Here is a 19,653-nt window from a genome sequence, read left to right as displayed (position 1 = left end):
GCCTCTGATCCCAGGTCCCCAGCTTCTCTGAGGCCCGGATGTCAGGAAGTGCTGCACGTGCTCATCCCCCACTATGGCCTCCCAGGGCCAAATCTGTTCCGGTGTCCAGGTTTCCCGCAGTCCTCCCTCAGTGCTCTCAACTTGACTCCATGCAGGACCTGGGATTCTCTCCTGTGCCCGCCTGAGACCCCGCCCCTTATACCCTTCCCTAGCCTCTTTGAGACCCCGCCCCTTACACCTGCTCCGCAGTCTCTGTGAGACCCTGACCCTTATACCCTTCCCCGCCTTCAGGCCTGGGAGGCCCTGAGGCGGGCTGAGCACTTGGCAGCGAGTGCTGACTTACGTATCCGGGTCTCAGAGAGGCTTAGGAACAGGTATAAGGGGCCGGTCTCAGGTGTGCTATGGCTAGAATCCCAGCTCCTGGGCCTCACCTACGATGGGATGCTGAGTGACAGGCCGAGCGTGCACAAGACCAGCCTCCTGGTGCTGCCCCTGGGCCTGATCCTCCTGGAGGACGACTTTGTTGCCCCTGGGGAGGAGGTCTGGGGAGCACTTAGCAAGATTGGGGTGTGTGCCGGGAGGGAGCACTACATCTACGGGGAGCCCAGGGAGCTCCTCACCAAAGTGTGGGTGCAGGAGGGCTACGTGGAGTACCGGCAGGTGCCCCACAGCGACCCCGCCCGCTACGAGTTCCTCTGGGGTCCCCGGGCCCACGCGGAGACCAGCAAGTGTCAGATCCTGGGGCATCTGCTCTTGGTCAGTAGCTTGGATCCGATCCCAGGTCCTTCCCATCCCTGTGTGCAGAGGGTGTGAGCGATGAGGAACAGGGACCCTGAGCCAGAGCAGCAGCCAGGCTCCTTCCAGGCCCAAGTTCACTGGTAGGAAGTGAGGTTGGTCCTTCACTCTGAGTTTGAAGAGGGAGCGGTCGAGTTTCCAAGTAGTGAGGGCCCCTGCGAGTGGGGGGAACCCGGTGTGCTGCATCTTTGGGTTCCTGTTGTGTCTGATGACATGGAATATCACCCGTGTTTTCTTTAGGAGTTTTTCAAACGTTATTCCTTTTAATGGAAGACTAAACAAGCTTCAGTGTCTAACTTTGTGAATGACATTGATTAGAATGTGTTTATAATTACCCAGTTTAAGAACAAGGGTTTTGCTGTTTTGTAAAAGAGACTGGGAAATCTCCCATTTCGTTTTGTGACCCTGAAGCAGATAACATAGAATTGGAATCAGAACTGCTCTGGAAATGTGAAAGTACTTAGCAGTAATATAGATGGGGGAAGAATTAGAAAAATAAAAGTAATCGTACTGAGTTTTTGCTTCTTATCCTTCTTGTCTGTCATTCTGTAAAACTAAGCTATCTCTGTTTAGTTGGATTTGCACGGTGATTTACGAAAGTATGAAAAAATTGATTTGAGTAAGTAAGCCCCGTTTTCCGGCTTATTTATTCGGCAGACCTCGACGGAGCCTCTGCTCTCCGGAAGGCCCTGTGTTAGTAGCGGGAACGCTAGGAAAAGCAGGACACACCACACGAAGAGTGATGGTCTGGGAGCTGCAGTCACATGAGGAACGTGGTGAGACGTCCCCTAAGTCCCACAGAACAAGTCAACACGGGACGAGGCAGTGAGGCTCCAGGAGCGGGCCCTGGAGGGTAAGTGCCCCAAGCCAGGGCAGTTTGGGGCTTTGGGAAGTGGGGCTTCCTTCTGTGGGAGGTGATGGTGATGAAGCTGGGTGGTGGCAGCAGCCAGACCTGCAGGCGGTGTGACTTGGGTTTGGGGGGAAAGTCTGAAATGCGACATTGCTGTGAGGTGTTCTTCTGGATCACGGATAAACCCGAGAGAAATCTCATACTCGGGCAGGAAGGAAGGGTTCCTGGCTCTTGTCGCATTGCTGTTGACCATAGTGAAGAAGTAGGTGTTATATATGCAACATCTGGAGAAATGCGGTCACACTCCCTTGACGTGATGCCCAGAAGTCCGTGGACAGGCCCTCTTTTCTCTGTTCTGGGGGGGACCAGAACCCAAGGTGTTAATTAGCTTTAATCATTATGGTGACTGTAATTTGGCAATTGTAATCAAGGACTCGATGTCTGGTGGGGCTGAAATGAAGCAAAGGAACGGTTTGGATGGAAGAGCATCTGGGAGGGATGCAAAGCCTTGTTCCTTGATTCTATTTCCTGGAGCTTCGTGTTGTATCCCACTGGGAACACTCCTCCCCACCCGAATTTAACACATCCTCTAACTGGGAAAATTTACTTAGTTTTATTCATGAAACATCTTGTTTGGCTAATTAGCTTTTCCACATCCTATTGAGCTGCATATTCTCTGACATGACCGGGACAAGAAACCTCCCAACCAAATGCCAGAGGAGAGAGGGGAAGGGTCTGAGGCCAAACAACACGAGAAATAACTGCCCATCATCAAAGTTCCAACAGACGCCAGGCCCTGTGAGCTGCTTTACGTAGCTCACACACATCCCTGCAACCCAAGACAGGGCTCATCACACCCATTCGCTTCACAGGTGAAGAACCCGAGGCCACGGGGCTTGAGAATCTTCCCAGGATCACATGCTGGTAAGTGACGGGGTGGGGACCAGAGCCCTGGTCTGAATTCCTCTCGAGCCCATGCTGTTCCCACCCACCCCAGCCCGTGGCTGACCTTCTGACTGGCGATTCATTGCTCTTCTCAGTGTTACACGGTGTCTTTCAGTTGACAAAAAGCAGGCCCAAGAAAGGAAGGTGCCAAGGAGAAGCAGAGACAGTGCGGGGCTCGTCTGTGGTTTGTTGAGATCTGACACTGCCAGGTGCCGGCATTTCTGTCCAGTCCCAGCACCTTCCCGTGTGACGGCGCCCTGTCCCTGCTCCTGCCCTGGGGCCCTCCTGTCCAACGGGAACCCGGCCTGCTGAGCTGCTCATGGCTGAGCCACGGGGAGGGAGGGAATGAGACTGCCTGGGACTGACTGTAAGGCTCCAGTGCCTACTGGGATAAGGCCCCTCCAGGAGCCTCCTCAGATACTGGAGGGAAGTTAACGCTGGCAGACACCCCAAGACCCTGGCGGCAGCGAGGGAGGGGAGCGGCTGGAGGGCCTCTGGGCTGGGGGCATCAGGGTGCAGAAGCCAAGGGCAGGGGCTGGAGGGCAAGGCTGGGAAAGGCAGGCCTTGGACGTCACCAGGGCTTGTGCCTGCCCAAGTGAAAGGTCCCGAGACCCGGCTGAGAAAGACCCCACGGTGCCACACAAACCCACTGCTGGGGCCTGGCTGGCACCTGGGAGGGAGGGGGACCAGGAAGGAGGCAGCTCCTACGGGACGCAGGGGGCGAGGGAGGGCCCGAGGAGGGGGGCAGCAGGCAAGGCCACGCAGGCAGGCTCGCCCAAGGAGGCCCCAGCCTTCGGGCCCCTTCTGAGGAGCCACCGACGGCCTCTACCAAAATTCGCAGCCTCCGAGGTCATGTCCCTACAGGAGGACATGACCTGAAGAATGCTTTGTAAACCAGTTTAGAAGCATAAAGACCAGGGAGCAGGCCCGAATCTAGGCCTGGGAGCTCCATCCAGGATGCCAGTCCTTAGGCTGAAAGGCACCTCGGGAGATCCTCTTCCACACCCTCTTAGCTCTCCCCTTTCAGAAATAGGGCAGTGGCGCCCACAGAGGACAGATGACCCTGCTTAGTGGCAGAGCTGGGACAGGGACCTAGGATCCTCGCAGACGGGCCTTTCCAAGGTGCCACTCTGTCCCCTACACAGTGACTATGAAGGACAAAGTCGCCCACAACGGCCAGAGAACGCGCATCACCAAACCCACCAACCTATCCTCCCACCTACGGTGAAGACGGACGACTCTCATTCGGGTTTCAGCGCGTCCGACACCCAGACCCTCATCTATTTCCAAATGCACGTGGATGGGGGCTTCCTCCGGTCACGTCTAGGTTGGCAAGTAGGAAATTTCCTTGGGACTGAGTCCGTGTCATGTAGGCCCATTCAAAAGTGTCTAAGCTGAAAGCAAACAGAATCATTCTATGTATCCTCAAGGTAACAGTGGGACAGGGCCCCGGGGGTGGAGGTGGAGGGGGGGCAGGGGCGGGCGTGGGGAAGGAGAGCAGGCCTGGCCTGGGAGCGCACCAGTGAAATGCTTGCTTTCAATGGGACAGGCTACACGCTGAAGCCCCAAATCAAGTCCTTCAAAGGGCAAGTACCCACGGAGACCCAAGGTGGACGTGGGAGGCCAGGATCGGGGGGGAGCAGAAGCCAAACCACCCCACTGCGGAAAGGAAACAGGGCTTTCGAGGCAGCCTCCAGGGAGGCTGAATCCGACGGTCTGGGAAGGCGATGGGAAAAGGACACACGCAGGTGTTCCAAAAGTGAGTGCTCTTGGGCCACGAGAAGGGCTTCTACGGGAAGAAATGGACGCTGAAGACAATGCCTCTGTGATCCGCACAGGGATGAGGTCTGGGGGCAGGCAGAGCTCAAAAGGAGGCTCGATGCCCAGCGGAGGGCACGTGGCTATGCCCTCCCACGCGGCATCGTGGGCAGGGCTGTGTCTGAGGTGCTTGGGGAACATTCGAGTTGAATGTGAGGTCGCGCACAGCCCTAGTCGGGGACAGCTTGACCTGGGAGGCAGGAAATCAGGACTCTTTGTTTGGGCCCATCTAAGCAGGGCCGACCAGCTGGCAGGAACAGCTGCAAGCGACCAGAGCTGGAAGGGGGATGGGGGGGTGGGCACCGACTCAGGCTAGGCCAACCAGCCCGCTAGGGAGCCCCATCTTCTGGGAGGGACAGTCGCCAGTGGCCCACGTGATCCCTGTGGTCTCAGTGGCAGCCAAGCTACGCCTCGCCAGGGCCTGGCCCTTGAGCAAATCAGAAGCCAGCATCAAGGGATGGCAGTGGAGACAGGATCACGTTTCTCAACCCATCTGGGGCCTGGCCCCTTGAAACAAGGTGCCTGGCGGCAGACGGGAGTCTTTCCCGGGAACTTGAACCACGCTTTTTGAGACTTTTAGAAAAAAAGACAGACCCCGGGGACCCCGTTCCCATCCCCTCCCACACACTTGGCCAAGGCTCCCTCTCCAGACCGCCTCTGTGACATCATGTGACCAATAAAGAAGACTGCGACCTAAGTGGCTGGTTGCCCCACTAAAGAGATTCTAGAATCTTGCAGACAGTATTTATTTACTGGGCATCCCCGCTCTGGTAAAAGGCATTTCTGCCCTGAGAATTCAGTGATACGGTCTCGGGTGGAGAATGCTCCCAATCTAGACTGGCTCCATGGCTAGTCAGAGTAGCGATGAGCTGTGTACAGCCACGCTGGGCCCATCGGCTGACGCAGAGCCAGCAATGTGGGTCCCCTCTCGTGCGTCCCCGGATCCAAATGTGGATTCAAGGGAGAGTTCGGAGAAGCAGGGTGACCAAGCCGAGAGCCCAGATCCTGGCTCCCAAGACAACCCGCCACCACAGGGCCCAAACAACCGTGTGGCCAACGAGAGTATCCTTGAGCTCTCCTTCCCAAGAAAGCTCTGGAGGATGGTGGAGGATTCCACCTTCACCTCTGAGCGCTGGAATGACGAGGGAGACATGGTGATCATCGAGGAAGACCTCTTCCAGAGGGAGGCTCTTCACCGCAGAGGCGCAGACAGGATTTTCAACACAGACAGCTTGAAGACTTTCATCCGCCAACTGAACCTGTACGGATTCAGCAAAATACGCCTGACCGGCCGCTCTCCAGGGAAGAAGAGGCTGACGGGAAAGTAGAAAGCCCTTCCGTTGCCCATGTTCTCTTGTTATTCGAGCCCCTTCCAGGGAGGCCAGATGGGCCACGTGCTGAACGGGTTTCATTTCCGAGAATAACTTTCTTCAGCCACAGCCCCTGCGAGAGGACCTGCAGGTGTGCCCACAGACCCTCGAGAGAGGCCACGAGATGTCAGGTAGTGACAGTAACACCTCGACCGAGGCTCACCTCGGGGAGCTCTAGGGAGCGCACACTCCAAGGCGGGATAACCTGCCAGGAACTTAAAGAGACCTTTCCTCCATAATCAGATAAGACCATTATGATGGACGGGGGGGTGGGGTGGGGGGGTGGGCGGGGAGGAATGGGTATTTTCTCCCAGAATGGCTCAAGTGATTCGTTTCATTTCAGATCTACCGCAGCTCCAACTTTCAGAGAGACAAGCCTCTGCTCATCGAGAACATTCAGAGAAAAGGCAACCCGGGAGCAACCGCTCAGCCCGGGACCAGCGCAACAGCCCCAAAGAGAAAGAAGCCAGTGGCTGCTACCAGACGCTCCCCACAAATCCATTACAACAATTCCACCACCCAGAAGAAAGCCCCAAGTGCTCAGAGGCCCAGCGGTACCCAGTCTTTCCTGTTCTCTAGCATGTGCTCTATGAGCGGTGGAGCGGGATGAGCCAGGGAAAACCATCGCCCCAGTGAGCGGGGCAGTCCGAGTGGGGAGGGCACTCCCTGGAATGTCACTTCTGTGCCCCCGGCTACCGCCGGAAGGGACGGCGCCAGGGAACTGCCCGCCAGCCCCACGGTTTACCGGGCTTATGGCTCGGAGATGTCTCTGTACAGCTGTTTCTCCCTCCTGCTGGCGGCCCTTTTAGCCACGTCCCCAAACAAGGTCCCTGAGGTGGATGAGGAGCAGGAGGGCTCCACAGATTGCAGGCGTGCACACTGCCGTCTGCCGCAGAAGAGACGGGCCCTTCCAGCCGACACCTGGGGGAAAGCCCAGCACCGTCAGAGGTAACAACCCCTAGAAAGCTTGCTGACAAATGGCCCCAAACCCCACAGAGAAGTAAGAGATTTCCACAAAGTGAGCGACAGCCCTTCTCACTTTGCCGTCAGAGCTGTATTTAGGAGCCTGTCTTCGGACGTGAAGTGGCCGGGCAGCACGTCTAACACACACGCTTCGTGAGCCAAGGGACACTTTACAACAGGGCCAGGGTCACCTGCAAGGACAGACCGCGCCCTGTTTCTGGGCCCGCGGTCCTCTCCCGTGTGCACGAGGCCCGCCACCAGCCTTCCCCCATCGTTCGTTCCCCAGACGCACTCCAAACATCTGGGAGTTCTGACCAGGACAAAGAGGGGAAAACGCTAACCGGTACCCTCAAAACACATTTCTCTCAACCACCCAGAATCAGTAGGGCCAAAACGAGTGGCACTGCCATCTTTTCCTAAAGGTCAAAGTCCTCGAGACTCTATCGCTGAGCCCAGAGCGGCATCGCACGAGGAGAGTCCCAACCCGTCCCCGCACCAGGTGGGCACGTCTGCTTCCGTGAACAGCACGGAGCGGGCAGCGCTCCCCAGGGGAGGGCCTATTCAGACCGAACCAGACGTGCACGTCCAGGGCGTGAAGGTGAGCGGACGGTGGCACGATGAGCTGGTCTCTCCATCACCTTCCTCTCGAGAGCCCAGTCTGGTCAGGCCTCCTGCCCAAAGGGGATCAGGTGCTCGGGGATGTCCACCTGGAAGACGTCCTTCCCGCCTCTCCCGGGGACAGGCTGCAGCAGCCAGCGGGGGTTGGCAAGCGCAGTCAGGTACTTCTGCCGCAGGTTGGGCAGCAGGGCTTGATTCTCCAGCTCCGCAACCTCGTTGGGACCTAAGTTTTCTGGGCACAGCAAAGTGTCCCCAATGTCAACCAGCCCTGTGCACAAAGACAGAAACACACAGATGGAGAACAAGGTGATTCAAAGTCACGACCGCTAGAGACTAAGACCACGTCGTCGAGGGGACCCGGCGAGAACTGGGTCCCTCTGGCTGAGCATTTCCCACCTGCCAACCTCGGTTCAGGGAATTCAGGGCGAGGCCGAGGGAGGGAGGGAGAGCAATGAAAAGGAGAGGTCTGGTCCTCCATGACCCCACCAAGGCCCGGGAAGCCCCCAGCCCGACCGCTGCAGGCAGCAGGTACAGTTCAGGAGGGCCCCCGGCCGCCGCTGCAGGGAGCCTACGGGCAATCAGGTCCCTGAGCGATTCACTGGGGGCCAGCGGTTGATGCGGGACCTCGCCCCCGCCGGGGGGCTTAGGGGACTTCCTCAGGACGCCACGGGCAGCGGGGGTGAGGCAGGCACGTGAAGCCGGGCGGGCAGCCTGAGTTCCCAGGTCCCCTCACACGCAGCTCTGGCTGCCATGCTGCCTCCCGCGGGCTCTGCCAGGGCACACAGACACACGCGTGTACACGTGCGCGTGCACACGTACACACACGGAGACGAGCGCCACGGGCAGAGCCGGAGCCACCTCTGCTTCTCAGAGCACAAAGGGGGACTGAGGCCCAGAGGGGCGGGAGGGGACCTGGGCCCGCCGACCCCCAGCCCAGGGATCTTCCCGGCCCCTCCGAAGGTGAGGTGCCTCAGGAAAACTAACCCTAACCCCACACCGACCGGTTCAAAAGAGAACGAGGCGCCGAAGCCCCGGGTGAGACCCTGGGGGGCAGCCCCGGGGCGCGGTCGCCACTTGCCGGCTATCACTCCACGGCCGAACTTCTCCCCGTCCCGCAGCAAGGCCTGGATCTGCGTGGGGCTCATCCCCAGCCTCTCGGCCAGCAGCTCCCTCCAGGCCGCGTCCTCCCAGTCCCTGTGCGCGATGTGGACGGCCAGGGTGCGGTGCCGCTGGCCGCTCAGCACGGGCCGCCACCGCGTCTCCAGGGTCTTCACCCCATTTAAGATGAAACCCGCATAAGGCTGCCGGAAGGACAGGCAGCCGAACTTCATCTCCCAGAGCTCCCAGGGCCTCACGCAGCTGCGGAAACACAGAACCGTAATGGTCAAGGAGCCTGACGTGCCGGCCTCCGAGCTCGTGACCCGTGGGCCTGACCTCAGCCCCGTGGGCCCCCCGGGCGCCAGCCCCTTCCATATCCGTCTCCGCGCCATCAGCCGACACGGGGTGCCGACCGGGGGGATCCGTCCATCAGATGGAGTCCGCGGGGAGCTCACAAGGGAGGCCGGGACAGCGAGAGACAGGCGTGTGGGCAATTCCACGACAGAGGGCACTGGGCCCCGGGCAGCAGAGAGGACGGAGGGAGGGCCCCTTGGCTTCACAGCCCAGTGGCCGGGCTCTGGCCCTCTCCTGGCACAGACAGGGACAGTCCTGGGCCTGGCTTCTCCCCTGTCCCCGGCCCCGCAGCTCCCTGGCCCTGCCGCTGCCCATGCTCTGCGGATCCCCCACCTTACCCCAGGGCTGCTGAGTGCAAATCCTTGGCAACCAACCTTGGCTCGGCCCTGGGGACGCCCTGGCTCTCACATGGCCCTGCCAGGTGTCTCTTCCCCGTGCCTTGGGAGCCACCCTCCTCCCACCCCTTCCTGCACCACCGCTTCCACCCCGGCCCGGAGCCCAAGAAAGGATACGTGACGGCAGGAACTATTGGCACTGGTGCGCGCTCCGTCTCCACGCCAGGACCTGGGACGGGCACCATCCAGGGATCATAGATTTCAATCCTCAAATAACCCGGGAGGTTACTGTCACCCCGCTCTGCAGCTGAGGAGGCGCCGAAGGATAGAGAGACAGCGCATGGTTCCAGGGGACCTGACTCCACGCACCCCCGTCCTCGCCTGCTTTCCTTGTACCTGGGGTTGGGGGGAAGGGTCCCCGCTCGCTGAGGACAGAGGAGCAGGGGAGCTGCGGGCCTGAATGTCAGCCGGGTCCGGCACCGCACGGAGCCTCCACTTCCACGTGGCTGTGAGGACGGGGGACAGGGCCGCAAAGGCAGCCAGCTCAGGACCTTCCAGGGCTTTCCTGCCCCGAGCAGGGCGGAGCCACATTTCTCTCCAGGGCCCATGAGGCCCCACATGATCTGGCTCCTCCCCCTGGCTGCCTGCTCTCCTCGCCCCTGGATTCATCCCCTGCAGCCATGAAGGCCTTCCTTCCATCCCTGGAACGTTCCACGTGTGCTCCTACCTCAGAGCCTTTGGAGGGTGTTAGGGGTCACACCGTGCCCCTGAAATTCACGTGCTGGAATCTCAACCCCAAGTCCCTCAGGGCGTGACCCTACCTACAAAGCAAAGGTCTTCACAGGGGTGATCAAGGTCAGATGAGCTCATTAGGGTCGACCCTCCTCTAACAGGACTGATGTCCCCATAAAACGGGGCCAGTTAGAGACAGACCGGCACACAGGACAGCCAGCAAAGCCCCGGGAGTGAGGGGGGTGGGACGGGACAGATTCCCTCCGCAGCCCTCACAAGAGCCACCATCAGCGGCACCTAGATCTCGGGCTTCTGGCCTCCAGAACCGCAAGGCAATACATTCTGTAGTTCAAGCCACCCAGACTGTGGGACTCTGACACGACTGCCCGGGCAAGCGATCACAGAGGGTCAGCCCTGTCCTGGATGCCTCTCCACGCGGGGGTGGGGGATGACTTCTCCGCTCACAGCACCTCGGGAACACTGCTTCACGTCTGTACGTCTCCATCTGTCCTATTTTCACCGCCCACACTGTACTGCGTCGTCGGCTGTCCCACAGGTTGCTGACTCTTCCCCCTGCCGATGGGGACTCACAGACTGCTTGGCACATTCTGCCCCTCTAGACACTCAACATGACCACGCACTCACTAACTGAAGCCCCGGGTCGGAGGAGGCCCACGTCACACGGCACACATCCCGAGATGCTGACACACGCCAGCAAACGGCCTTCTGCAAAGGCTCCCCCATGTACACTCTGCCAGCCACGGGCGAGGCTGCCGTGCCCTCACGCACTGGCGGGCCCCCGAGCATCATCATCCCGCTTAACCTCTGCCAACCTGATGGGTGACAAAGGGTCGCCCTCCTCACTGCGTTTGGGTTAGTTACGAGGGAGGCTGGCCAGTCCCTGGGGCCTGGCCGTTTCTCTGGCTCCTACTGGGGTGTGTGACTGGATCCCAGGCTTGCCCGCGGTTTCCGCCACTCAGCTTCTCAGCCAGCCCCTTCCTCACGGGCGCCACCAGATCACAACCATGGGACCCGAACCGTGTGGGTGGAATCCCTGGGGAGAATCCCTCGGGAAGAAGGGGGCTGAGTGCCCTCCTACCTCTCGACGCAGAGGGTGCCTGCTTGGCGGCCAGAGGAGAAAACACTCTTCCACTTGTCTGGGTGTATTCACCTGCACGAGGACCAGAGGGACAAGGAGAAAAGTCATCAGCCACAAGACAGCAATGCTGGCCAAGGAACCACAACGGTCTTCTCCTCGGCAGGGACCGGAGACCACCAGGACCCAGGAGTGCCCAACCGATGAGAAACACACGTGCCGGCTCCCTCAGGGTCGGTCGGTTCTGCTCATCAAGGCAACGGCCCCGTGTCCGCCCGGCTGGGTCGGGAACCCCACGATGCCTCAGCCCGCAGCACAGAAGCCCATCCCACAGGACTGATGGTGATCTTACAGCCCAGCAGCTCCCGCATCCAACAGGAGAAAACGACACTTCTCCTCACAGTGCCACGCGGGAAGGATCTGGAGAGCCCCACAGTCCGTGACCCTCAATGGACTCCTGGGTGGGCCCCACCGGGAGGGGAGCCACGGACAAGCAGCTGAGCCCCGCAGGGCAGGGAGGTGGGCTGGGCGGGGTGGGGGTGGGGCAGCACTGCGGGTGGCAGGTGCGTGTGGACCAGCGCATCGCGGGACACACACGTGGAAGGATGGCGGGCGGGGACGGTGGCGTTGGAGGGGACAGGAAGGTGCGGCCTCGGCCGCCCCGCGCACGCTCCCCAACACAGAGCCCGGGAAGCTCCCGCCCGGAGGTACCGTCCGCGGGCGCGGCGGGTCCCGGCTCCTTGCAGGCGGGGCGAGTCGCGGGCACACTGGGACAGCCCGGCTGCGGCCACCCGGCAGGACGGTCGTCCGCCTCGGGGAACCGGGACCGGTGACAGGTGCTCGCGCCCGCAAGCGCTGACGCCCCTTATTTCCGGGGTGAACGCATGCACGTACACACGTACGCACGCACGTACGCAGGCACGCAGGTACGTAGACACGCCCTTACGAACAATCGCGCATTCGCCGCAGGCTCCGGCCGCTAGGAGACAGAGTAGGAGCCGCCAGGCCGTGCGGCGCACAGAAGGCCAGGCCGCTCAGAGGCTCGAGACCGGCGGCGGGGAGCGGCACCCGGAGGAGGACCAGGAAGTGGGCGGGGGCGCGGGTCGGAAGGGAAGGGGCGGGGCTGTGGCGAATAGCTGGGGAGGAGCTGGGGGAGGGGCAGGGCGGGGGTGGGAGGAACAGGGGGAGGAGTATTTGGGGCTGAGGTGTGGGAAAGAGCTGGGTGAGGAGGAGCTTCTGGAGGAGGAGGCAGAGCTGAGGAGGAGTGGGGCGGAGCTGGGGAAAAGCCGGGCACGTGCGGGGCGGGGGCGGAGCTGACAGGGATGGAGCTTGGACCCCTGGGAACCCATGGAGGGTGGGCGAGGCCAGCTCAGCTGCGGAGGCCAGGCGGTGCCCTTTTGAGTCCCTTGCCTTAGGCGTCCAGTCCGCGCCGCAACAGTCGGCAAGGGTCAAAGTGGCAGCGACCCAGGGTCCTTAGCGACCGAATCCGAGCCTCAGAATGGACCCCAGGGGACAGGGAGGCGGGGTGGGGGGGAAGATGGAGGATGGGGAGGGCCAGGGGGAGGGCGGGGAGGGGAGCGGGAGGGGGACAGGGCGGGGCCTCTGGGCTGAATGCCCAGGCCACCTCCTGTCCAAGCCACCCTGGGACTGCTGGCCGTGTCCTGAGGGACAGTCTTTATCTGGCCTTTTCTGAGGTGAGAAGAAAATTTCTCACTCGGCTTTCTGTTGCCCCTGGGACCTGGCATGTCCCAAACAAAGCCAACTTCCCCTTCAGAGCAGTTTCCTGTCCTCTTCCTCCCAGTGGGGGGGCGGGGGGCGGGGCCTCAGCCCACTCAGTGCCGCCCACCTGGCTCTGCTCCTCCTGGCTTTGCTTACCCGAAGCCCGCCCTCCCTCCCATTTCCTTGGTGACCCAGTCCTGTGTCCCTGCCTCCCAAGTGCCTGATGAGAATAAATGCTCCTCTTTCTGTCCCCACTGCTACTGGCTGACTTCAGGCCTCATGACCTAGGCCCGGCGCTGTCACCTGAGTCTCCCCACCGGCCGGGACGCCTCCTGTCTCTCCTCCCCCAGTGGGTGCCCCACAGGCCATCGGTTCCGTGTCACACCGCACATCTGTCCTCATCAACCCCGGACTGAAAACCCTGCCAAGCACTCTCCTGGTTAAGCTCCAACACCTCCTTGGTGCCCTGGGAGGGCCTTCGAGTGGCCCCAGCTCTCCGTCCTTGTCGCCCAACACCCTGGGTGCCTGTGCTGTCCCTGCACGCTGCGCGCACGCGCTCTGCGGGTCTCTACCCTTCGGCACGCGCGGTTCCCGCTCCTGGACCCCTGGTTCCTCTTGTCCTGGCAAGCTCCTGTCCTCCTCCCAGGCACAAGTGTAACGTCCCCTTCTCCACCTGCCGCGAGCGTCAGGAGCTCCCGTCCGGGGTTCTGGCAGCGCCCTGTGCCTTCCTGCTGCCTTCCTTCGCTGGGCTCTTCTTCCTGCGCTGGAGCTGCTCTCCAGGAGTCCCGGGAAGACAAGGACAGGCTCTTACTCGTTCCTGGAAGCCGGGCGCCTGACACAGCTGCTGCTGAGGGGACGTTGGCTCGACAGCGCACTGCTTTCTCTTGCAGCGAGCTGGCCTCCTGTCTCCTTGCAGAAGCCCAAGGAAACAGGAATGCCGGCCCCGAGGTGAGGAGCGGAGGGTGCCTTCGTGGATTTGAGGCCTCGGGCCTGCGGGGGACCTGAGCGATCAGCAGATCTAGCTCCCTCCATGCCCCTCCTCCCCTCCTCGGCTCCTCGCCCTAAGAGTGGTTACCAGCTGCGTCCAGACACCCCAGAACCTCGTCGGAGTGGTTTCAAATCATGAGGGAGGGTCCCGTGAATGGTGGGTGGGCTGCTGGTGTTCCAGAACTAGAAGAACTAGAACTTGCCCGGTGAGCTAGAGGCACGTGATAGGTGGCTGCTGGTTGGGGGACAGCTGTGATGGCCCTCCCTAAGGACTCCCTTCTCTGACCCTCCCCTGAGTGCTGAGAGGCGGGGAGCCCCAGGGCCCCCGGGGCGGGGGAGGTCTGGGGTAGTGGCTGCCAGGCCAGTTTGCTGCCGGATGGGCGGGCCCAGGAGGAATGGCCTGGCCGTGTTGCAGGTGGGCGTGGGACGGTGTTTGGCTGCCCCTGTGAGACGGACCCCTTTGCAACTCAGCCTTGATCTTCAGTACAGGTAAGTCAGCGCCGAGCCTTAAAACCATCTGATTTCTGACTTCCCGGTGACGGTTTCTCCACCTGCTGCTTCCCACACCCTCCAGGAGCAAGGTCCCGGCAGGAACAGGCCTTCTCTCCCTTCTGTCTGCTCATCAGGGTGTCAGCCGTGGCCTCCAGCCTGGCTGCTCCTGCCTTCCGCTGCTCGGGCTCCTGCTTCCTCCCAGCCCCTGTGACTGGGCCGCAGCCCACATCCCAGAAGGGAGTCTCCTCTTCAAGCTCCGCTTCTTCCCCAGACACACTTCTGTCCCCGTGAGGCACCCCGTCTTCCTTCTAGGAAGTCCTCGTCGTTTGCGCCACTGCTCTTTGGGGGACGGTGCCCCGAGGACATCGCCTCCTCTCAGAGCCCAGGGCACCTGCTCCGAGTCCACTTCCCTTTCTGACCCCCCGCCCGTGGCACCAGCAGACCTCACTGTCCCTGCGACCCATCTGGGCACTTGCCTTTGCGGCTGCATCCCCTTCTGGTCCCCGGTGGCCTGGGTCCCTCCAGCCCCGCACCCCAACTGTGTCTTTGAGGCCCGGAGAGGGTTCCAGTTTGCTCCTGCTGCTCGTTTGGGGGGCACCACCAGTGTGGGACGGGCTCGACCCAGAGTCTCGGTTTCACTAGTGTCCTCCTTGGTAGGGCTGGTTTCCTCTCTGAAACGCCTTTGGCCCATCTTTCCACCGAGCTGCGTGTCTGTCCTTTTTGTGCCGAGTCGTGGGAGCTCCTTTCGGGGTCCGGGTACTAATCCCGCCCTGGTTGTTGGTGTTGCAGATGCCTCCTCTTGCCCCGTGGGGGCTGGTTTCCTCCTCTCTTTGAAGGCCAGCTTTGGACTCCGCATGCACCTACACCTTCTCCGACTTGTAAGTGCCCCACACGTCAGAGCGTGTCCCGCCGGCCCTCCAGCTGGAGGCTGCCGTCCACTCCCAGGCCCGCCCCCTGGGGCTAGTGGTCCCCGCGGAGGCGGTGCCCTGGCGTCCAGCGCTCTGCCCGTGAGAAGGGGCTCCTTCTTGACAGGGTAAGTCACTCGGTCACCGCCTGGCTTTAGTTCCGTGCCCTGGACTCATGCAGGCAGCCGTGCGGCTGCAGGAAGGCGGCCGGCCTTGTTTTCTCTGCCCCAGCTCCCGGTTTACCTCCTGCCGCCCCACATCTGGCCTGTTTCTAAGACGTGCTCCCCTGCCCCCGCCTTCCCCTCTGTCCCCTGGGCAGCTCCTGTTGGCCGTGTCCCTCTCCACACGGCCCAGATCGAGGGGTCCAGCCTGAGAACCGCAGGTGTTTCTGATTCTGTCTTAGTGACTGGCGCTGCAGGACCTCGGGAAGAAGTTGCACACAGGGGCCCCGCAGACGTGAGGAGCCACTTTGCCACCACTGCTCGGGGTGGTGCCTGCGTAGGGAACGTGGCACAGCACAGGGGGACTCCTGTGCACTTCTGGCGATGCCCCCACGTGCATTCACGTTACAGACCATTACATCACCTTTGGCTGGGGGCGGGAGACGCTCGTCTCCACATCTGCGGCTCCTGAGCTCTTGGGGCTACGTGCTCTTGAGCGTCCTCAGTCTCTGGGCCGATCAGCAACGACCCGAGCCCCTGGCCCTCTCCAGCTGGAGGGGGCCTTCCCGACATCAGGCCGTGGCCCAGTGAATGGGTCCAGCTTACTTGTTTGAGAGATTCAGGAGTGGGGCCGGGGTGCAGGGGTGGGGGTCTGGAGCGAGTGTTGCCATCCCGTAACCGTGGTTACAGCGCTTGGATGACAGGACTGATGTGCTCTGCATGTGGGGCCCATTCAGCCGCCTCTTGAGTATCTATGTGCTCTCGGTGGCGACTTTACAAAGTACGGAGAGGATGTGAAGAGGCAGGAGCGAGGGACGCCCATGAGGCGTCACCTGGAGGCAAGACGGTTTGCGGGTTCACGCCTGGGGCGTGTTTCCCCTGCTCCTTTTCTACACGTTTCTCCTTCACTCACTGCAGTGCGTGCAGGGTTACCATGGGGCCTTAACATCTTCTCACTCCCGTTAAGTGTTACCCGGGTTCTGAAGGATTCCTCGGCAGACAGCTCACTAAGCCCTGCACCTGGTTCTGGAGGATATTGGATTGCAGCCTCTCCCTGCTCAAGACCAACTGACAAATCCTCGGGAACGGCCCAGTGACAGCCTCTGCTCAGAAACCCCAGCCCAGGGGTCCTCCTGAAGCGGCTGCAGAGACAGAGTTTATTGCGTCTCCCACATCAGGGTCAAGCTGGGCCCAGTGTCCAACAGCCTCCAACTGTCTGGTTGTCCCGCTTCCCAGTGTTGGGTCACCCAGCACGGAGCCCGAGGTCCCTTTGGGAGGGGCTTGGGGGTCATTCCAGTGCCTGCTTGCCTTGGTGCTGCAGCGTCCTTCCCCCTGGGGACCCGCCAAGTCCCTGGTCTGCGGTTCCACGTCTGAGAACTGGCTCAGGGGCAGAACCTGGGCGAGGGATCATGACCTGTTCACTGGGGCGGCTGCCCTCGGCCTCCTGCCGTCTGTCCTCGCTCTTTTGAGTGTCCGTTTTAGACTGTATCTTGGTTGGTTGCCCATCCATCGAGCCCCCGGGAAGCCGTGTTGTACTGATCACCTGCCCCCCTCGGTGGGTCAGGCCTCCTGGTCAGTGGCGGTCATCGTCATAGCCCCTGGTTTCTGGCTGCTCAGTGGCACCCCACGACCTCTGCTGCAGTCCCTGGGCGGCGGGGGAGGGCAGGGGCTCTTCCGTTTCCTCCCTCACCAGGCCTGGTGCGCCTGGCCTGTGTTGTGCGGTGGCTTCGCTCTGTTTGGGGGCCTGGCAGTGGGCTGCCCACCTCTCCCCATTTTTCCTGCTCTCTCCTGCTTGTAGCGCTTCAGGTCCCACAGCAAATCGGGTTGGGCAGGGGACGTGCTTCCAGGGCGCTGGCTAACTGGCCATCTGTTAGCATCGTCGGTATCAGCGCAGCTTGATGGGAGAGGGCAGATCTGGATACCAGACATCATAAGGCAGAGCCCATTTAAGTCCGCAGACGTCCGTCCTGTGAGAGGGTCCTGGCCTGTGCAGGGACACAGGTGTCCACTCACCCTTGGGTTCCTCAGGGCTGGTGGGGGTGGGGCATCTTCCAGGCAGACATGTAAGGCACAGAGTCTGAAGCGAGGCGGAAGGAGGGGAACGTGAGGAGCGGGGAACCCCTGACTCAGAGCAAGGGCTGCGGAGGGCTTCAGAGAGGAGCGCCGTCTGGGCTGGGTCTTGAAGTGAGAAGGGTCTCCTTAGCTAGGAGATGGGGGACAGGCCCCCTGGAAGGGCCAGGCACATTCAGGGGACTGAGACCAGGTGCTTAGGGAGCCGGTTCATGGGAGAGGAGGTTGGGAAACTAGACTGGGTTCAACTCAGAGGCCACCCTAAAGAGTCAGGCCTGTGCCCTGCGTACAGTCGATCAATGCCCTCACTTGCAGTTTTAAAGGCAAACCACTGTTTCTCTCCCTGAGAAGAATTCATCGATGTACTCATTTGCTTAGTCAGTGATCTGACAAACTTGTGTGTGCCTCCCAGGCCAGGCAGCAGTTAGAGAAGAGGGGCACACGGGTGAGTAATGTGTCGCTCCGTGTGCGGGTGCCTGTCCTTGCGGATCTATACACGTGCGCCTTTCTCTGCAGGCTGCCTCCTTCTCCTGGCTTGTGATGAGGTTTCCAATTCTTGTTTCTGACTTCAGAAAGAAGATTAGAGAGATGACGGTAGGTCTTTATGTTCTGAGGGTTATTGCTTGGGTGGGGGTGCAGGCGTTGGGGCCAGATTCTCCTGGTCCGCACCAGAATGTTGATTTGCCCCGTGTGGCACCCAGAGTTGCCAAGGCTGAGCGGAGTGGCTGCTGCTGCTGACCCAGAGAAAGAAGGTGTGGTGCGGGTTTGCCCAGAGCAGCTCACCGATGGCCTGAGCTGTGGCAGCCTCCAGTGCCAGGAGGAAGTAGCCATGTGGGCCCCTCACTGCCTCTGGACCTACTGCATTTGAAGGAGGAGGGCAGGCGTTGAAGACAAGACGATGTGGGAGGGTGGCCTTGGTGTGTTGCATCACCCAAGTAGAATGTTCCCAGATCATACTCTGAGGAGGCTTTGTGAAAGGGGCCAGCTTTCTGGCTGAAATGACACTAGGGTTTGACGCTAGTAATGTGCTGCTTGCTCATTGTGCCATCTGCTGGCCAGCTCTTCCAACTTCACCTTTTTTTTGAAGTATAGTTGATTTACAATGTGTTGGTTTCTGGTGTACAGCAACTATTCTTTTTCAGAGTCTTTTCCATTGTAGTTTATTACAAGATAATGAACATAATTCCCTGTGCTATACAGTAGGACTTTGTCTACATATTTTATACATAGTAGTGTGTATCTGTTAATCCCAAGCTCCTAATTTATCCCTCCCCTCTCTTTTCCCCTTTGGTAACTTTAAGTTTGTTCTCTATGTCTGTGAGTCTGTTTCTGTTTTGTAAATAATTTCATTTGTATCATCTCTTAAGTGATATCTTAGAATATTTGTCTTTCTCTTTCTGACTTACTTCACTTAGTATGATAATCTCTAGGTCCATCCATGTTGCTGCAAATGGTATTATTTCATTATTTTCTCATGGCTGAGTAGTAGTCCATTGTGTATATATACCACATCTTCTTTATTCATTCATCTGTTGATGGACATTTAGGTTGCTTCCATATCTTCGCTATTGTAAATAGTGCTGCAATGAACGTTGGGGTGCATGTATCTTTTCAAAATAGTTTTTGTCTTTTCCAGATATATAATCAGGAGTGGGATTGCTGGATCATATGGTAGCTCTATTTTTAGTTTTTTTAGAAACCTCCATACTGTTCCTGTTCTCCATAGTGGCTGCAGCAATTTACATTCCCACTAACAGTGTAGGAGGGTTCCCTTTTCTCCACAGCCTCTCCAGCATTTATTGTTTGTAGATTTTTTCATGATGGCCGTTCTGACCTTTTTAAGGTGATACCTCATTGTAGTTTTGATTTGCATTTCTCTAATAATTAGCGACATTGAGCATCTTTTCATGTGCCCGTTGGCCATCTGTATGTCTTCTTTGGAGAAGTGTCTATTCAGGTCTTCTGCCCATTTTTTGATTGGGTTGTTTGGTTTTTTTGCAACTTCAGTTTTAATTTAAGATGGTCGGTAATACGAGCTTCCATGGCAGAAAGCTCTATGCAGTGCTTGGGCGGATGAATGTAAAAACAAGACGAGGTGCTGAAACTAATATGTCAGTACGTTGTAAAGTGTTTCTTCTTCTTTTCCTCCTCTGACCATTTCTACCTTCCCCAAGGCATAGAGATGTTAGATACATAACAATGTATATTAAAACAGATTCTTAATGCTTGTTACCATGAAGATAGAGCAACTGAGTTTGCATTTTCCATGGGTAGGGCTTATGCCGGGAGCACAGGCATTGGCAAGGGAGCCCATCGTTTGTATGCCATGGGTCCTTGAGGATGGA

General features: G+C 59.4%; 2 protein-coding genes and 1 long non-coding RNA gene across 10 annotated transcripts in view; 2 read left to right on the top strand and 1 right to left on the bottom strand.

The window, feature by feature from the left end:
• Positions 1-4,860: 4,860 nt before the first annotated feature.
• On the top strand, positions 4,861-6,730 carry LOC308609262 (heat shock transcription factor, X-linked member 3-like; the record flags this gene model as incomplete). The annotated part of the gene is given in 3 exon segments (XM_081222961.1): positions 4,861-5,732; positions 6,112-6,385; positions 6,389-6,730. Coding segments are annotated over 3 exon segments (1,095 nt in total). The 5' UTR covers positions 4,861-5,253.
• An 80-nt stretch (positions 6,731-6,810) lies between these two features.
• EOLA2 (endothelium and lymphocyte associated ASCH domain 2) lies at positions 6,811-12,060 on the bottom strand. 6 transcript variants are annotated; one of them, XM_081221249.1, is made up of 5 exons: positions 11,921-12,060; positions 10,978-11,049; positions 9,324-9,453; positions 8,438-8,718; positions 6,811-7,627 (listed from the first exon to the last, which is right to left on the bottom strand). In XM_081221249.1, exons 3-5 carry the CDS (start codon positions 9,389-9,391, stop codon positions 7,404-7,406), a joined length of 573 nt encoding a protein of 190 aa, XP_081077375.1. In that variant the 5' UTR covers positions 9,392-9,453; positions 10,978-11,049; positions 11,921-12,060; the 3' UTR covers positions 6,811-7,403. The 6 variants fall into 6 exon arrangements, with proteins under 6 accessions (XP_081077375.1, XP_081077376.1, XP_081077378.1 ...); XM_081221250.1 differs by lacking the exon at positions 11,921-12,060 and adding an exon at positions 11,686-11,862; XM_081221252.1 differs by lacking the exon at positions 9,324-9,453.
• Positions 12,061-12,582: 522 nt separating this feature from the next.
• The window catches only part of LOC308608333, a 93,604-nt gene continuing 86,533 nt past the window's right edge, over positions 12,583-19,653 (top strand). For all 3 annotated transcript variants that reach the window (XR_014014147.1, XR_014014148.1, XR_014014149.1), the window contains exons 1-3: positions 12,583-13,641; positions 14,096-14,169; positions 14,962-17,902. This is a non-coding gene — a long non-coding RNA (uncharacterized lncRNA). The remainder of the gene's footprint in view (positions 13,642-14,095; positions 14,170-14,961; positions 17,903-19,653) is intronic.

This window comes from Mesoplodon bidens (assembly GCF_964165515.1).
Source record: "Mesoplodon bidens genome assembly, chromosome: X".
Classification (NCBI taxonomy): domain Eukaryota; kingdom Metazoa; phylum Chordata; class Mammalia; order Artiodactyla; family Ziphiidae; genus Mesoplodon; species Mesoplodon bidens.
The sequence above is the reverse complement of the archived record's forward strand: the minus strand, read 5'-3'. Positions and strand labels throughout refer to the sequence as shown.